At 39.3% G+C, this 14266-nt stretch overlaps 1 protein-coding gene across 5 annotated transcripts in view; it reads right to left on the bottom strand.

Annotated features, from left to right (window-relative positions):
* The window catches only part of ADD1 (adducin 1), a 94820-nt gene that overhangs the window by 18733 nt on the left and 61821 nt on the right, over positions 1–14266 (bottom strand). For 4 of the 5 annotated variants that reach the window (XM_058546610.1, XM_058546607.1, XM_058546611.1 and 1 more), the window contains exons 4-9: positions 12440–12591; positions 6363–6443; positions 5969–6118; positions 4135–4278; positions 3927–4025; positions 2269–2445 (exon numbers count right to left, since the gene is read on the bottom strand). In XM_058546610.1, coding sequence (XP_058402593.1) covers positions 2269–2445; positions 3927–4025; positions 4135–4278; positions 5969–6118; positions 6363–6443; positions 12440–12591 — 803 coding nt within the window. The remainder of the gene's footprint in view (positions 1–2268; positions 2446–3926; positions 4026–4134; positions 4279–5968; positions 6119–6362; positions 6444–12439; positions 12592–14266) is intronic. The other variant, XM_058546612.1, reaches the window with a different exon arrangement.

Here is a 14266-nt window from a genome sequence, read left to right as displayed (position 1 = left end):
TTCACATTCCCCTCAATTCAGGAATTCTCTCTCCCCCCGGCTGCTTCCCATCTCTGGGGGACTACCTTCATTACCAATCATTCTTTTAATACATTAAAAAACTTGGTAATAATTCCTAAATGGAGTTGTTGCTGTTGTTTTCCATAACTATCCTCAGGAAAATAGGTAAATGTCTGCACTGGCAATTTTTCCATTTATGCACGTGCTTTGTTGAGAAATAATAAAAGATAATGACTCAGCTACAAAAAAGACTATCTTCATAAAAATACAGGTATTATTAATTCAAGTTTCCTCTTGCTTAGAGAGCCAAAACTCTTGACTAATCTCCATGACTTCAGGATAAACCACTCAGGAATTCACAGGCTTTTATCCTGAGAGGGTGTGGGTTTTTTTCTTTAGAAAATTAGAGTTACTGCCTAATTGGGATTTCTCTCTCCACTCTCCAGAACATACTGAGTGTACAAGATGTGGTGGGCTGGTGTTCTTGATTCTTATTCTCCTCTCCTGTTCCCCACTTGACTTTGAGGTAAAAGAGCAGTGAAACATCAAAATATTTGCAGGAGGAGAGAAGAAGGGCTCTAAGACTGGGGCCACCCCAGCACTCTTCCCCTTGCCAGGCACCTCTGGAAGCTGACTCCTGATGCTGACACCTGGGCCACCACTGCCCCACTCTCAAACCCCCTCCAGATGTGACTTTGCTGAGGTTGCACTATCCTGGTCTGCTACCTAACTCCAACTGCTTCTTCCATCTTCTTAGTGAGCTTTGTTCCTCTTCTTGCTTCCTTTGACCAATCCTGGCCCATGCCCCATCTCTGCCCCTGCAGCTCTCGGGCTCTGTCAGGGCACAGATCACAGGTGCTGGGCTGCATCTGGGACTTGTTTGTCCATTTCCCTGACTAGGTCATGAACTCCTTGAAGGCAAGAACTGTGTTCTGTTCATGGCAAAAGGCTCAATAGTAGACAGTCAGTTAGTGCAATCCATCTTTACTGAGCAAATGAATTCAGAAGTTATGGAAGATTCTTCCTTCTCTGTTCACTTCTCCCTCACTGAATGTACTCCTGTGGACACTTAGCCCAAGGACACTTAGCATACGCTGAATCAGATGACCCATGAATTCTTTTTGTTCTAAAATCTTCAGGAAAGTTAAACTTCCTCCCTCCTGCAGCCACTCATCCCATCTGTGACCTGGTCCAACAGTAGGGACTTTCTTACATTAGGTAGGAATGTGTCCCACTGGCCCCGGTGCTGCTCTCTAGAGCACCCAGCAGATCCACGGCAACACAAGAGGACTCCAGGCCTTCCTAAGGCTTCTCTGTCCCACACTCCCATGACAGGTCCTCACATCTCCACCACCTAATAACCCATGTGGCAGTAGGATATACTTTATTGAACCCCACCCACACTGCAGCCTGAAAAGGGTTCCATTACACAGCTGTTCATCCTATAATGTGGTTGCTTCAACCCTAAGGACCTTGTTCTGAATACTTAAAGAACCTAGTAAAATCAAAGATGGATTTGGTTCTCCCCACTGCTGTGTCTTCGGTTGTGCTTGCACCTCTGCAGCGGATGCCATCCTTCTCCCAACTCAGCCTATCACAATTCTACCTATTCTTTGAGGTCGTTTCTAAGTGCCATCTTCTACATAGTTTTCTCCTTGATCCTTGCAAAAGGATGAAATCCCTCACTGAAACCCCTTAACACTGACCGCATCCTGATAAGTATTATCATCACATCCCTATGATGCTGAAAGCTCCACAGTCAGCCTCTGTACCATGCCGGGGTCCACATCCCCACACAGTAAATCAGCAGCAAATGGCTGTGGAACACAGTAAGCAGGCCCCAAATAGCTAGAACTTACTATTAAAACAAAAAACAAAACACTTGGCTGACTGATCTAGAAAGTCCCCCCTCAATGGCCTGCTTGTGGGACGATGGGCACTGAGCTGACTCTGCTAACTCTAGGAGTCAGTTATCCAGCAGCCTCCTGCAGAGTAGACTGTTCTCTGTGCTCTTGTCCCCACAAGTAGTCCAAACACAATTATCTTCAAAAAACAAAATAAGACAAAAAACCCTCACTCTGTATTTTATAACGATTTAGCTTAGGAGTTAAATTGCCCTGGTGCTTCTTCATGATTTTTGAGGGTGAAAGCATTCAGATACTGCATGAAGACAGCAATTTCACAACACTGTTTCACTCGTTATAAAAACATCAACAACTGTGCTTTCAGAACAACAGTTTTATCATCAAGTGGTGGCAACATTCTTACCAGATTATCAAGCATGCGCATGAGGGCTTCAAACTCCTGCTCACCAATCTGCCACTTGGGAGGCAATCCGGTGCCCTCCCCTGCTGGGGACCCCGGGGAACGGGATTTGGCTTTGTACTTCCCAGGATCCAGGAGGACTAAGTTGTCGGGCCCTCCTGCACTGGCCAGAGTTCGAACCTTTTCCAAAACAAGCAAACAACGGGGAAGGGGGGAGGGAGGAGGACGAAAGGGATAATTTGGCACATGTATGTGGTGATGGGTTGTAATTAGTATCTGGGTGGTGAACATGATGTAATCTATGCAGAAATAGAAGTATAATAATGTAACACCTGAAATTTGTACAATGTTATAAACCAATGTTACTGCAATAAACAGAAAATTAAAAAAAAAAAAAGAATGAACAATCCTCACAGAACACATAACTTTAATAAATAATTCTACACATGTTAATTTCTGGGATATTTATATTTATATAAGTTTTGACCTACATTATGATATGTCACAGCTGGAAGAAAACTTAGGCAGACCAGACCAGACCAGTTAAGTTTCTTACTAAAATCTCATGGTTATAAAAACAGAGCCAAAAGCTTTGTATCCTGATAATGCATGTGGTGTTTTGGGCTGAATTGTATCCCTCAAAATTCAAATGTTGAAGTCCTAACCTCTAGTACCTAAGAATGTGACTGTATTTGGAGACAGTCTTTAAAAAAGAAAATAAGTTAAAATGAGTCATTAGAGTGGGCCCTAATACAATATGACTGGTGTCCTTATAAGAAGAGGAAATATGGACACAGAACTGTAGAGGGAAGGCCATGTGAAGACACGGGCCTTAGAAGAAACCAACCCTGCTGATACCTTGATTTTGGATTTCTAGCCTCCACAACTGTGAGAAAATAAATTTCTGTTGTTTAAACCAAAAAAAAAAAAAAACAAGCAAACACTACAGTTTGAGTTCCTTACAGAGAGCAAGAGAACTGAATGACTATGAGATCACTTAAAGAGAAATGCGAGTTTCAAAAGAAACCAAATCATCAGAGTATAAGAATAAAAAATGTAGGATGGACGGTGATAGACTAATCACAACATTACTGTCAGAACTTTTTCTTTAGCATGAACAAACACATTGGGCACTCATACTTGGAAGAGAAATAGAAAGACAAAGCACCTTTCAAGATTGTATGAAGGAGACTGGGGACTGCATTACTGCACAGACGTAAGTCAGGGTAACATTGGGGAGAGCATGAACTTGGGCTCGAGCAGACCTGGCTTAAGTGGTACTCACAGCCATGACACCTTGGGCAAGTCTTTACCTCTCTGCACCTGCTTTTTCAGGAGTGCCACGAGGGTCAAATGAAATAACATGTAATGACATACGTAAAGCACCTGATACCACAGCTGGCACACACCTAGTACTCCATAAATGGTAGTGACTTACATATTTGAAAAATTAAAAAATTAGAAATAAAAAGCCCAGTAATCATTTGCCAACTTAAATCAGTGAAATGGCATCTTCCCTGGTCAATTTCCAAATCTATGAGCTCATCTTTGGCAAAGAGATTGCTCAAAGACTCATTCCTGCAAAACAAGTAACAAAAATCTATGGAAACACTGCAAACACCTAAATAAACCACAGACTGAATGGAAGGGCCGCCACCGACCTGGATCTCACATGCAACCACAAGGTTATGGATGTAATAGAAAGCCTCTTCAACGCTCTCTCCAACGGACACGAGCCCATGATTCCGCAGAATAAGAACCTGACGGGGAAAACATGAAAGCTCTATGGAGCTCAACAAGACAACTGACACACTTCACTTTTTTCTTCTTCCCTCTATAACTTAAATACTAGATTAGATGCCTACTGACCTTGCTTTTAGGCCCCAAGTTTTTCTGAATTAAAACTTTTTCCTCCTCATCAACGAGAATCCCATGATAATCATGATAAGCCACTTCTCCAAGGGAAAGTGCCTCAGGGGAGATTGGCAAGAGGCCACATTTCATCGCAGAGACCTAGAAAACAAGCAGTCACCATGAATGAAGGAAAATCAAGATTTACATGTTGACTGATGACAAGGTAAATGCTTTCCTCAAAGAATAAAAAAGGGGAACATACTCTATTTTGTTTTCTTCTCAGAAATAAATGAACCTACGAACTTAAGATAAACTTTACTTCTGGGGCTTACTACCAATCTACACTTAAAAATCAAAGCTATCACTAAGCTGGGAGAAATTCCACATCTTTCTGGATTTCTCCCACACTGATTATAAACACTATGTGAGCTCAGATTTAATGATAAGATGACACCCTGGATCTAGCGCAAGGAAAGACAATGGCTTCCTCTGAATGAGTCCCCACATCGCAAAGAGAGGTTCTTCAGGTTTTTGCGTACTTTTCATCTTAGGTTGTAAGTGAGAGTGAAACGCGTGAAAATTAGATAAAACCAAATTTATAAAAGTTTAGGATAATTACACTGTATAATTTCTCTATATCTATTTAAGTAAAAAATCTAAGTGTTGGGGCCAGCCCGATGGCGTAGCAGTTGAGTCTGCATGCTCCGCTTCAGAGGCCACGGGTTCACGGGTTCAGATCCTGGGCACGGATCTACACACTGTTCATCAAGCCATGCTGTGGCGGCATCCCACACATAAAGTAGAGGAAGATGGGCATGGATGTTAGCGCAGGGCCAATCTTGCTCAGCAAAAAAAAAAAAGAACCACATCTTCAAAGTAAAAGAAACCAGATCTAACATTCATCCAAACAATCTAATACGTAAGACATTAAAACATCAAGATAGATTAAAATTCAGCATTACTAAACCAATGAGGTCCTCTGTCATACAAATAAGCCCATAAAGTCATTAAAGTATAAAATCGGTGATAAAAACCCAATTCTAGATAATTAGAGTGTTTCGCTTTCACATGACTGTACCAACAACTGGAATGTTTATTTTCATACTGAGAGGTCTGGGGCTTTGTCAGGGTGGCCTGTTCGCACCAGGAGGGCCCAGGTTTGGTGATCAGGGTGGGCAGGCTCCTGGGAAGCTCTGGGCTTGAGACCAGGTCTCCTAAGAGCCTGCACTGTCTGTGCCCTCTTCCTCCAACTGCCCTTCTTCTTATTCTCCCCAGTCATGATGATCCAGCCTGGGTTCCGTGGCTCCAAGCAGGACATCTGTGGGGAAGCTGGCCAGGTTTGTCTCTAGGCCTCAGCCTCTCCGGAGTTCTCATGCCTGGCTCCTTCCCCACAGCCTACCAGCATGCTTAAGTCTGCTGCAGCCTACTAATCCTTCCCTGAGCCCAGAGCATCGTCCACCTACCATCCCATCTTGCCCTCCCTCCTTTGCCCATTCCTTTTCAAAAACAAGAAGTCTCTACTTACTGCTGTCATTTTGCACTTCCCAACAGTCTTCAATACACTGAAATCTGACCTCCATCCTCAACACTCTATGATTATCTAATTAAGTCTAATGGACATTTTCATTTTCAGACTTATTACAGGTTTTTCAAAACAGATAGTACATGGACCCTCTTAAAAGAAAAAAATATTCTTTTAAGAAAATCCAACAGTAAAAAAAATTTTTTAATCCAACAAAATTAGGTTTATTGATTTGCTGCAACACGAGAGGGCAATTCAGAGGAAATGTGAAGCACCTCTCACTAACCAGCTTTAAAACATCAGTCACTGCCAGGGCAGCACACTCACCGCAGCCCCTGCTGGTGTGTGAATATGCACAACACACTTCACATCCGGGCGTGCAGCATATATTGCAGAGTGTAATGTGAAGCCAGCTTGGTTTACCCCTAGATTAGTACTCCCACGATCTACTACTTCTCCTTGTAGATTGATTTTAACCTGAAAATAATAAAATGAAATATTAATATGTCAAGAGGATTTCAAATTACCCTAACCAGAAATTATTTAAACCAGTTTAAAGTGTTAATCACTAATTTTAAAGGTTTTTCTCTGAGTTAATCACACAAAACAAAGACTTTTTCTTCGTTTTTGGGTTTTATATGTCTAACAGGATTAGAAAATGTTTAATTATCTAATATGACCTATACACACATGACGCCCAAGAGGAAAAGGACATTCTTACCAAACTGGATGCAGTCACTTCACTATAGAGAAGTCCAAACGGTACAATAAGGAAGTGTTCCTGCTCGGAGCTCACTCTGGTCTGTGGGGAAAATCACTGAGTTAGCTCAAAAATCCAACTGAAATTATTTGCATCTCTTTTAGTCCAAAAACTCATGAGTTTGTTGTAAGCATTAAGCAAACTACGTAAGAAAGCACTTCAGTACAATATCTGTCACTAAGCTAAGCAGTATTGAAAGCTTGCTATTATTATGTTGCAGTAATTTATCACGTTTATTAACTGCATCTTGGTCACATTCATGAAAATTAACTTTATAAAGAAAAAATCTGGTGGCTACCAAACCACTAACATGTGCAAAAAGGTGTCACTCCTTGGGGGTATAATAATGAAAACCAAAACCTATTTTTTGAAAGTCAAAATGGATGTTTTTTTAATTACTCAAAACCTACAGGATAATGAACAATCATAAAAATCACAAACAAGAGAGCTCTTCCTTACTGCCTGATCAATTTCACAAAGTCTCTGCACCACCACACCAGCCCCTCGTTTGTTTGCTCCGTCCACAACATAGTTTTCTTTCCACTATTATTCATTCAATACAGATTTGGCACATACTATGTATCTCTGCTAGACACTAGTAATATAGCAGGAAAAGAGTCCTGCCCTAAAAAAAATTCAGTCTATTTTTTATAACGATCTTGGGATAGACTCAAAAGACTTCCCAAAGCTACCAAGTTGGAATACTACATTTACTACTGGGCTAAGAATTCTAACTAGGGTCAGGTAGTTGGAACTTAGTCTTTGCTGAAAAGACTTTAAGATGTTTAGTCTAATTTCCTAACCAGCATAGTGACTTCTTCTATAGTGGCCCAAACAGAACAGGGCCTCACCACGTCCTTAATCGGCCTGTCCCATTTCCTCATTCAGCAAATAGTCACTGAGCACCTACTATGTCATGGGTGCTGGAGTACAGCAGTAAATAAACAGAAGCTGGAGAGACCTTATCATTAAAATCTTTTCTCTGACACTGAGAAATCTATCTTCCTGAGTTTTTCAACACTGCTTCTAGTATACAACACAGAACAAGCTCTACCCCCTCTTCCACAATTAGTTTAGTTCTCAGATATTTGTAACTATCCTATCTCCTGTGTCGTCATCATGCTAAATACACTTGATTTCCTCAGTATAGTATAATGGAGATCCACAGTCATGTACAGACTTGAGTTAAAATCCTAGCTCTGCCAAGAACTGGCTATGCTGCTTTGGGGACCCTGGGCTCCTGGTCTCCTTATCCATCAAGTGAGGATGATAAGGGCTTGTACTCACAATAAAGCTCTCAATAAATGGCATCTCCCTACTATTACTATTACTAGTGGTAAAAGGAGCAGCAGTAGTAAATCATTACCATTAATGAAGCTGTTCTCTCTATAAATCCATATCTATCCATTCTCTATAAATCCCTAATGCTTAGGTCTCTCTTCTCTTTCAGTTGTTTCAAAAGTGTACACGTGGTTTCCACCTTTCCCCAAAATGTTCTCCCATTAATGGTGAGTTACCTTTTTATTTCTAAAGTCAGTTCTTTTATTTTAAAAAGCATGCTGAGGGCCAGCCCTGTGGCTTAGCGGTTAAGTGCGCGCGCTCCGCTACTGGCGGCCTGGTTTCGGATCCCGAGCGCGCACCGACGCACCGCTTCTCCGGCCATGCTGAGGCCGCGTCCCACATACAGCAACTAGAAGGATGTGCAACTATGACATACAACTATCTCCTGGGGCTTTGGGGGAAAAAAAAAGGGGGAAAAAAGGAGGAGGATTGGCAATACATGTTAGCTCAGAGCCAGTCTTCCTCAGCAAAAAGAGGAGGATTAGCATGGATGTTAGCTCAAGGCTGATCTTCCTCACAAAAAAAAAAAAAAAAAAGCATGCTGATCTTTTCAACCAACTAAAACAAAACTATGCAATTGCCCCAATCCCTAAGTTAAGTTGGGTCAACAAAAAACATAAAACAAGGAATTACTTTCTGTATTTACTGGTTAGGATGAAGAAAAATAAGGTTGGAAATAAGGAAAAATTAAATGTCAGATATTTTTGCTCATTTTAAAAGTTTTTATTTTGAAACAAAGAGTATTTAGAGGGTATATGTATAATTTAAGTATAATAATAATAAATCAAACACCCATGTACCGTTCAACTAGCTTCAGAAACAGAATAGGTCTAATATCTCCAAAGTAACCACTATCCTGAATTATGTGTAAAGCATTTTCTTTTCTTTATAGTTTTACCATATATATATATATATATATATATATATCCATCCCTAAGCAATAGTTTAATTTTTATCTGTTTATGAACTTCATATAATTGGAATCATACTGTATTTTTCAGTAACTTTTTTCCTCAACATTATTTTTCAGATTCCTCCAGATTATGATACATATGACTATAAATTTATTCATTTTCATTGCTATATAGTGTCCACTGGATGAATATACCATTTATGTATCTATTCTTCTATCAATGGATATGGTTTCCATTTTGCTATTAAAAACAATGCTATGGACATTCTTGTACCTGTCTCCTAGTGTACATTTTCAAGTTTCTCCAGAGTAATAAACTAGGAGATGACGCCAAATTATTTCCAAAGGGCCTAATTAAATGTAAACTCCAGTTTGTAGTCTATGATAGTTATGTGCTTCTACAACCATCTTTTTTAAAAATTAAAATCTGATGTCTGCAAAGTGGTATATTTCACTGTGGTTTTAATTTATAATTTCCTGGTTACTAAAGAGTTGAGCAACTTTTCCTATTTTTATAAGCCATTCTTATTTCTCCTTCTGTGAAATTCCTTTCTCGTCTTTTGTCAATTTTATACTAGTTCGTCCTTTTCCTATTGATAGTTCTTTATCTATTCTGGATATTAATTTTTTGTTGGCTACCTTCCAGATTGTAACTTTTATTTCCACTCTCTTTATGGTGTCTTTTAAAGATGAGAAATTTGTTCATTTTAATGTCATCACATGTACCCATCTTTTCTTTTATGAAAGGTGCTTTTGTGTCTTAAGATATCTTTCCTTAGGTCAGAGGTTACAGGTCAACGATTTTTGCCTACATTGATCCTGAAGTTTTTAAAGTATTACCTTTCACACTTAATCCTTAATTCACTGGAATTGATTTTATGAGTATATATAGTGTAAGGCAGGAATCCAATACAATTTTCCAATTCTGATTTTTCAATCCAATTGTGCCAGCACCAATTACTGCCTAGTCCATCCTTCCCCTGCTGATCTGCAATGCCGACTCTTTTGGATATCTGATTTCAATACAGGAGATCTGGTTCTGGGCTCTCTGTTCTGTCCCACTGGTCTATTTGTCTCTTCCTTTGCCCAAAGCACACGTTTTAATTACCATCACTTTATAAGTTTGACATTTGGCAAAAAAAAAAAAAAAAAAAAAAAAAAAATCTCACCTAGTTCATTGGGAATATCTTAGCTATTCTTAGTCTTTTTTCTTCCATATAAATTTTTATTTTATTTTATTTTATTATTATTTTGTGTATGTGTGTGAGGAAGATCAGCCCTAAGCTAACATCCATGCCAATCCTCCTCTTTTTGTAGAGGAATACTGGCCCTGGGCTAACATCTGTGCCTATCTTCCTCCACTTTATATGGGACGCCGCCACAGCACCGCCTGACACGCGGTGCCTCGGTGCACGCCTGGGATCCGAACCCAGGCCACCAGCAGCAGAGTGCAAGCACTTAACCGCTACGCCACGCGGCCAGCCCCTCTTCCATATAAATTTTAGAAGCATGCTATCAGGTTCCACATTAAAAAAATACTACATAGCCATTCTAATCACTTCTTTTTTCTTCGTCTATATATATATATAATTCATTCAGCTATAAACAGTATACATTTTGTATTTCTCTTCTATAATAATTTTCATTTTTCATGTTTTCACATGATCTTTATAATTATTTTCCATAGTGTATATATCCCCGCAAATTAATGTTGAATAACTGGGCCATTTCCCACCTACTGCTGGATATTTAGACTTAAAATTTTTCATTATTACAAATAATGCTATAACAAAGATATTTGTACATCATGTTTTCTTCTTTGACTTATTTCCTTAACATATATTTCCAAGAGTGAGCTTAACAGAGCTACATATTTTAATGGAAAAAGCTTAAAATGTATGATTTTCTGAGTCTGAAGCAAAAAGGAAAAAGTGCTAAATACAGATGTAAAGTGAAAAAAGAGAGAAGGACATTTCAAAGTAAGTGTTCTAGTCCCCAGTGGACTAGTGCTGGTCTCACTGTGTGTCTTCCCACGCATCTAACGCCCCTTCTCTGTGTACGAGGAATGAACGCTAACGTCACAGATCTTAAGGTCACTCAGTGAAAACCAAATGCACCTGACTCAGTATCTCTGGCAAAGATCCATATCATGCCCCAGAAGCACAGGGCACTGATCACAAAGGTCGGCTCTAGACCACCACCTCAGAGGTTTAGCATTCCTTGGAGTCCAGAATGGAGCTGAACTAAGCACCACTGGTTACGAATCCATATGTGAAAAACACCTACGTGTGTGTTGAGTATGGAGAAAAGGGTAAAACGATCTAAACGGCTGTTAACACCGGTTGCTTCAAGGGAAATAAGAGTATTGGCAGGATTATGACTTCTTCTTTAGACATGTGTAAGGTACTATGCTATAAGCAGGTAATATATTAATAATTAAAATTATCCAATAAAAGAAATTAAATGAAAAAACAGAGACTGGAACAAGTTTAAAAGTCAAAGGAAGGAAGCAGTTCAAAGAAAGAGGCTATGTCTACAAAAGAGCAAAGAAAAAAAACAGAAACCTGACAATGCATTAGGAATCTAAGAAGGCAGGAGGGGATGGAATTCTTGGCTTGGCTGTAGGTAGGAGGTGGGACGTTCTAACAGGTGGTCAGGAGGATAGAATGGGTACAAACTTCAGTAAAGAGTTCCCATTTTCTCTGTGAAATGAGGTGGTCATTTGCTGGGAGAAGGAGGTCAGGAGTTTTGAAGATAGTACAGATAATAAAGAAATCTTAGTGAGCTTGTAAGAGAGATGTCCTACAGTTGTCAGGCAGTGCTATAGGTCCATTTGAGACTGGGGCTGTAAATCTACGGAGAAAGTCAATAGGCTCTGTTGTAAGGCTCTCTGTAGCAGGATCTGGCTGCTCAGGAGCACGGAGAGATAGTATGGTATTGGCAAAGAGTGTTACTAAAATGACAGACCAAGAAATCCAAGCTGGACAAAATAGGGAGTGAATACGGACTGATGGATTAGAATATAGAACAGAAGATCCACAAAGGCAGGACTTGTTTCATTCACTGATATAGCCCCAGAGTTAGAACAACGCTTGGTACAGAGCAATAAATGTTTATAGCACCCAGTAAATATTTATTGCAAGAGTGAACTGAAGAAAACAGAGGTCCTGATAACTGTTAAGAAACAAGTGTAGGGGCCAGCCCAGTGGTGCAAGTGGTTAAGTGTGCGCGCTCCGCTGCGGCAGCCCGGAGTTCGCCGGTTCGGATCCCGAGCGCACATCGACGCACCGCTCGGCAAGCCACGCTGTGGCGGCATCCCATATAAAATGGAGGAAGATGGGCATGGATGTTAGCCCAGGGCCAGTCTTCCTCGGCAAAAAGAGGATGATTGGCAGATGTTAGCTCAGAGCCGATCTTCCTCACAAAAAAAAAAAAAGAAATAAGTGTAAAAGATAGAAGGCTTTGGTCAGAGTAGGAAAGGATATATCTTCATTCTTACATTTTTAGGCATAAAAAAATTTTAGGAACTGCCTATAATTTGTAAATACTCATTTATTACATTAGAATGCAAGAAAGGAGTTTTAAAGAACTACTGTTCTCATAATTTTTAATTCAAACCGGCTAATTCTCAGATTATTATACTCTGCAGTCAGGAAGCAGAAGGAAGGTGTTCCAAGATTGACTTCAGTTCAGCCAGCTTCCCTCTTCTCCTAAACGGAAAGAGGTGGTGCCAAACACACAATATTCCATTTGTCATTCAGTTACTACTTCATTTAATACTTACTGTGATATGATTGTAGATCAGCTGAGACCATCCAAAGAGATCTGCTAGTCTGTAAAATGCTGCCAACTTACACCGCAATAATTTCTCCCCTTTGTCATAGGCAATTGAATCAGATCCTCTAAGATCATTCACAGGAGTCACCATACCAAGACCTGAAATAAAGAAAAACAAAACTCAAAAAGATTTAATATTTCTGGGCCGGCCCCGTGGCTTAGCAGTTAAGTGCGTGCGCTCCGCTGCTGGCGGCCTGGGTTCGGATCCCAGGCGCACACTAACGCACCGCTTCTCCGGCCATGCTGAGGCCACGTCCCACATACAGAAACTAGAAGGATGTGCAGCTATGACATACAACTATGTACTGGGGCTTTGGGGGAAAAATAAATAAATAAATTAAAAAAAAAGATTTAATATTTCTTATCAAATGTAAATCAAACAATAATGGTTCTGAGATATCAATCTTCCACACTAGGCCATAAAGTAAGTCTTGAAAACTTCAAAGACTATTTCATAAAGAGCATGTTCACCAACATTAATACAATTAAGTTAGAAAACAGTACCAAAAGGTAGAAAAATCTGTGGGATGCAGTAAAGCAATACTTAGAAGAAAATTTATAGTATTAAATATATATATTAGAAAATAAGAAAGGTTTTTAAAAAAATGATCTAGGTTTCTACCTTATGAAACGAGAAAAAGAGCAAATTAAATCCAAAAATAAGAAGAAAAAAGGAACAATAAAGATAAAAGCCGATATCAAACAGAAAAATCATAGAGAAAAAATGATTTAATCTTGAGAAGATTAAAAATGAAACAAAATGAAAAATGAAACAAAACAAAATAAAATACATCTCTAGTCAGACTCATTAACAAAACACAGCGAAGATACAAATTATCAGTATGAAGAAGTAGAGAGGGAACATCAATAGTATCCTACAGATATTAAAAGGATAATAAAGTGATAATATGAACAACTATGCCAGCAAATTTTTTAACTTAGATGAAACAGACCAATTCCTTGAAAGACACAAGCTACCAAAGCTCACTCCAGAAGAAAAAGATATCCTGAATAGCCCTATTTCCATTAAGATGAATTTGCAGTTAAAAACATTCCCATAAAGAAAATTCTAAGCCCAGATGACTTCACTGTGAATTCTATCACACATTTAAGGAAGAAATAATACCAATTCTACACAACCTCTTCCAGAAAATTCTACACAAACTCTTCTAGAACACTTTCCGACTCATTCTATTAAGGCCCAGTATTACCTTGATACCAAACCACACTAAAACATTACATGACATGACATTACAAGAAAAAACAGACCAATATCTCTCATGAACACAGACTAAAAAATATTTAAAATTTTAGCAAATAATCCAGCAATATATAAAAAGAATGACACATCATGATTGGCTGGGAGGGGGAGGGGGGGAGGGCGCGCGTGGGTGTTATTATCTCCGGAATGCAAGGTTGGTTCACTATTCAAAAACCAATCAATATACTTCACCATATCAAACTAAAACAGAAAAACCATGGGATCACTTTAATAGATGCGGAAAAAGCATTTCACAAAATGCAACATCCATTCCGGATAAAAGCTCTCAGCAAATCAGGAATAGAAGGGAAGTCCTCCATTTGATAAGGGGTATCTACCAAAAAACCTACCACTAACATCAAACATAATGATGAAAGACTGAAATGTTTTTTTCCTAAGATCAGGAACAACACAAGGATGTATACTCTTGTGCTCCTACTGAATACTGTACTGGGGATTCTAACCAGTGCAATAAAGCAAGAAAAAGGAAAAGAAACAAACAAAAACATACAC

The sequence above is a fragment of the Diceros bicornis genome, chromosome 8, assembly GCF_020826845.1.
Source record: "Diceros bicornis minor isolate mBicDic1 chromosome 8, mDicBic1.mat.cur, whole genome shotgun sequence".
NCBI lineage: Eukaryota > Metazoa > Chordata > Mammalia > Perissodactyla > Rhinocerotidae > Diceros > Diceros bicornis.
This window is presented reverse-complemented; position numbering and strand designations above follow the sequence as displayed.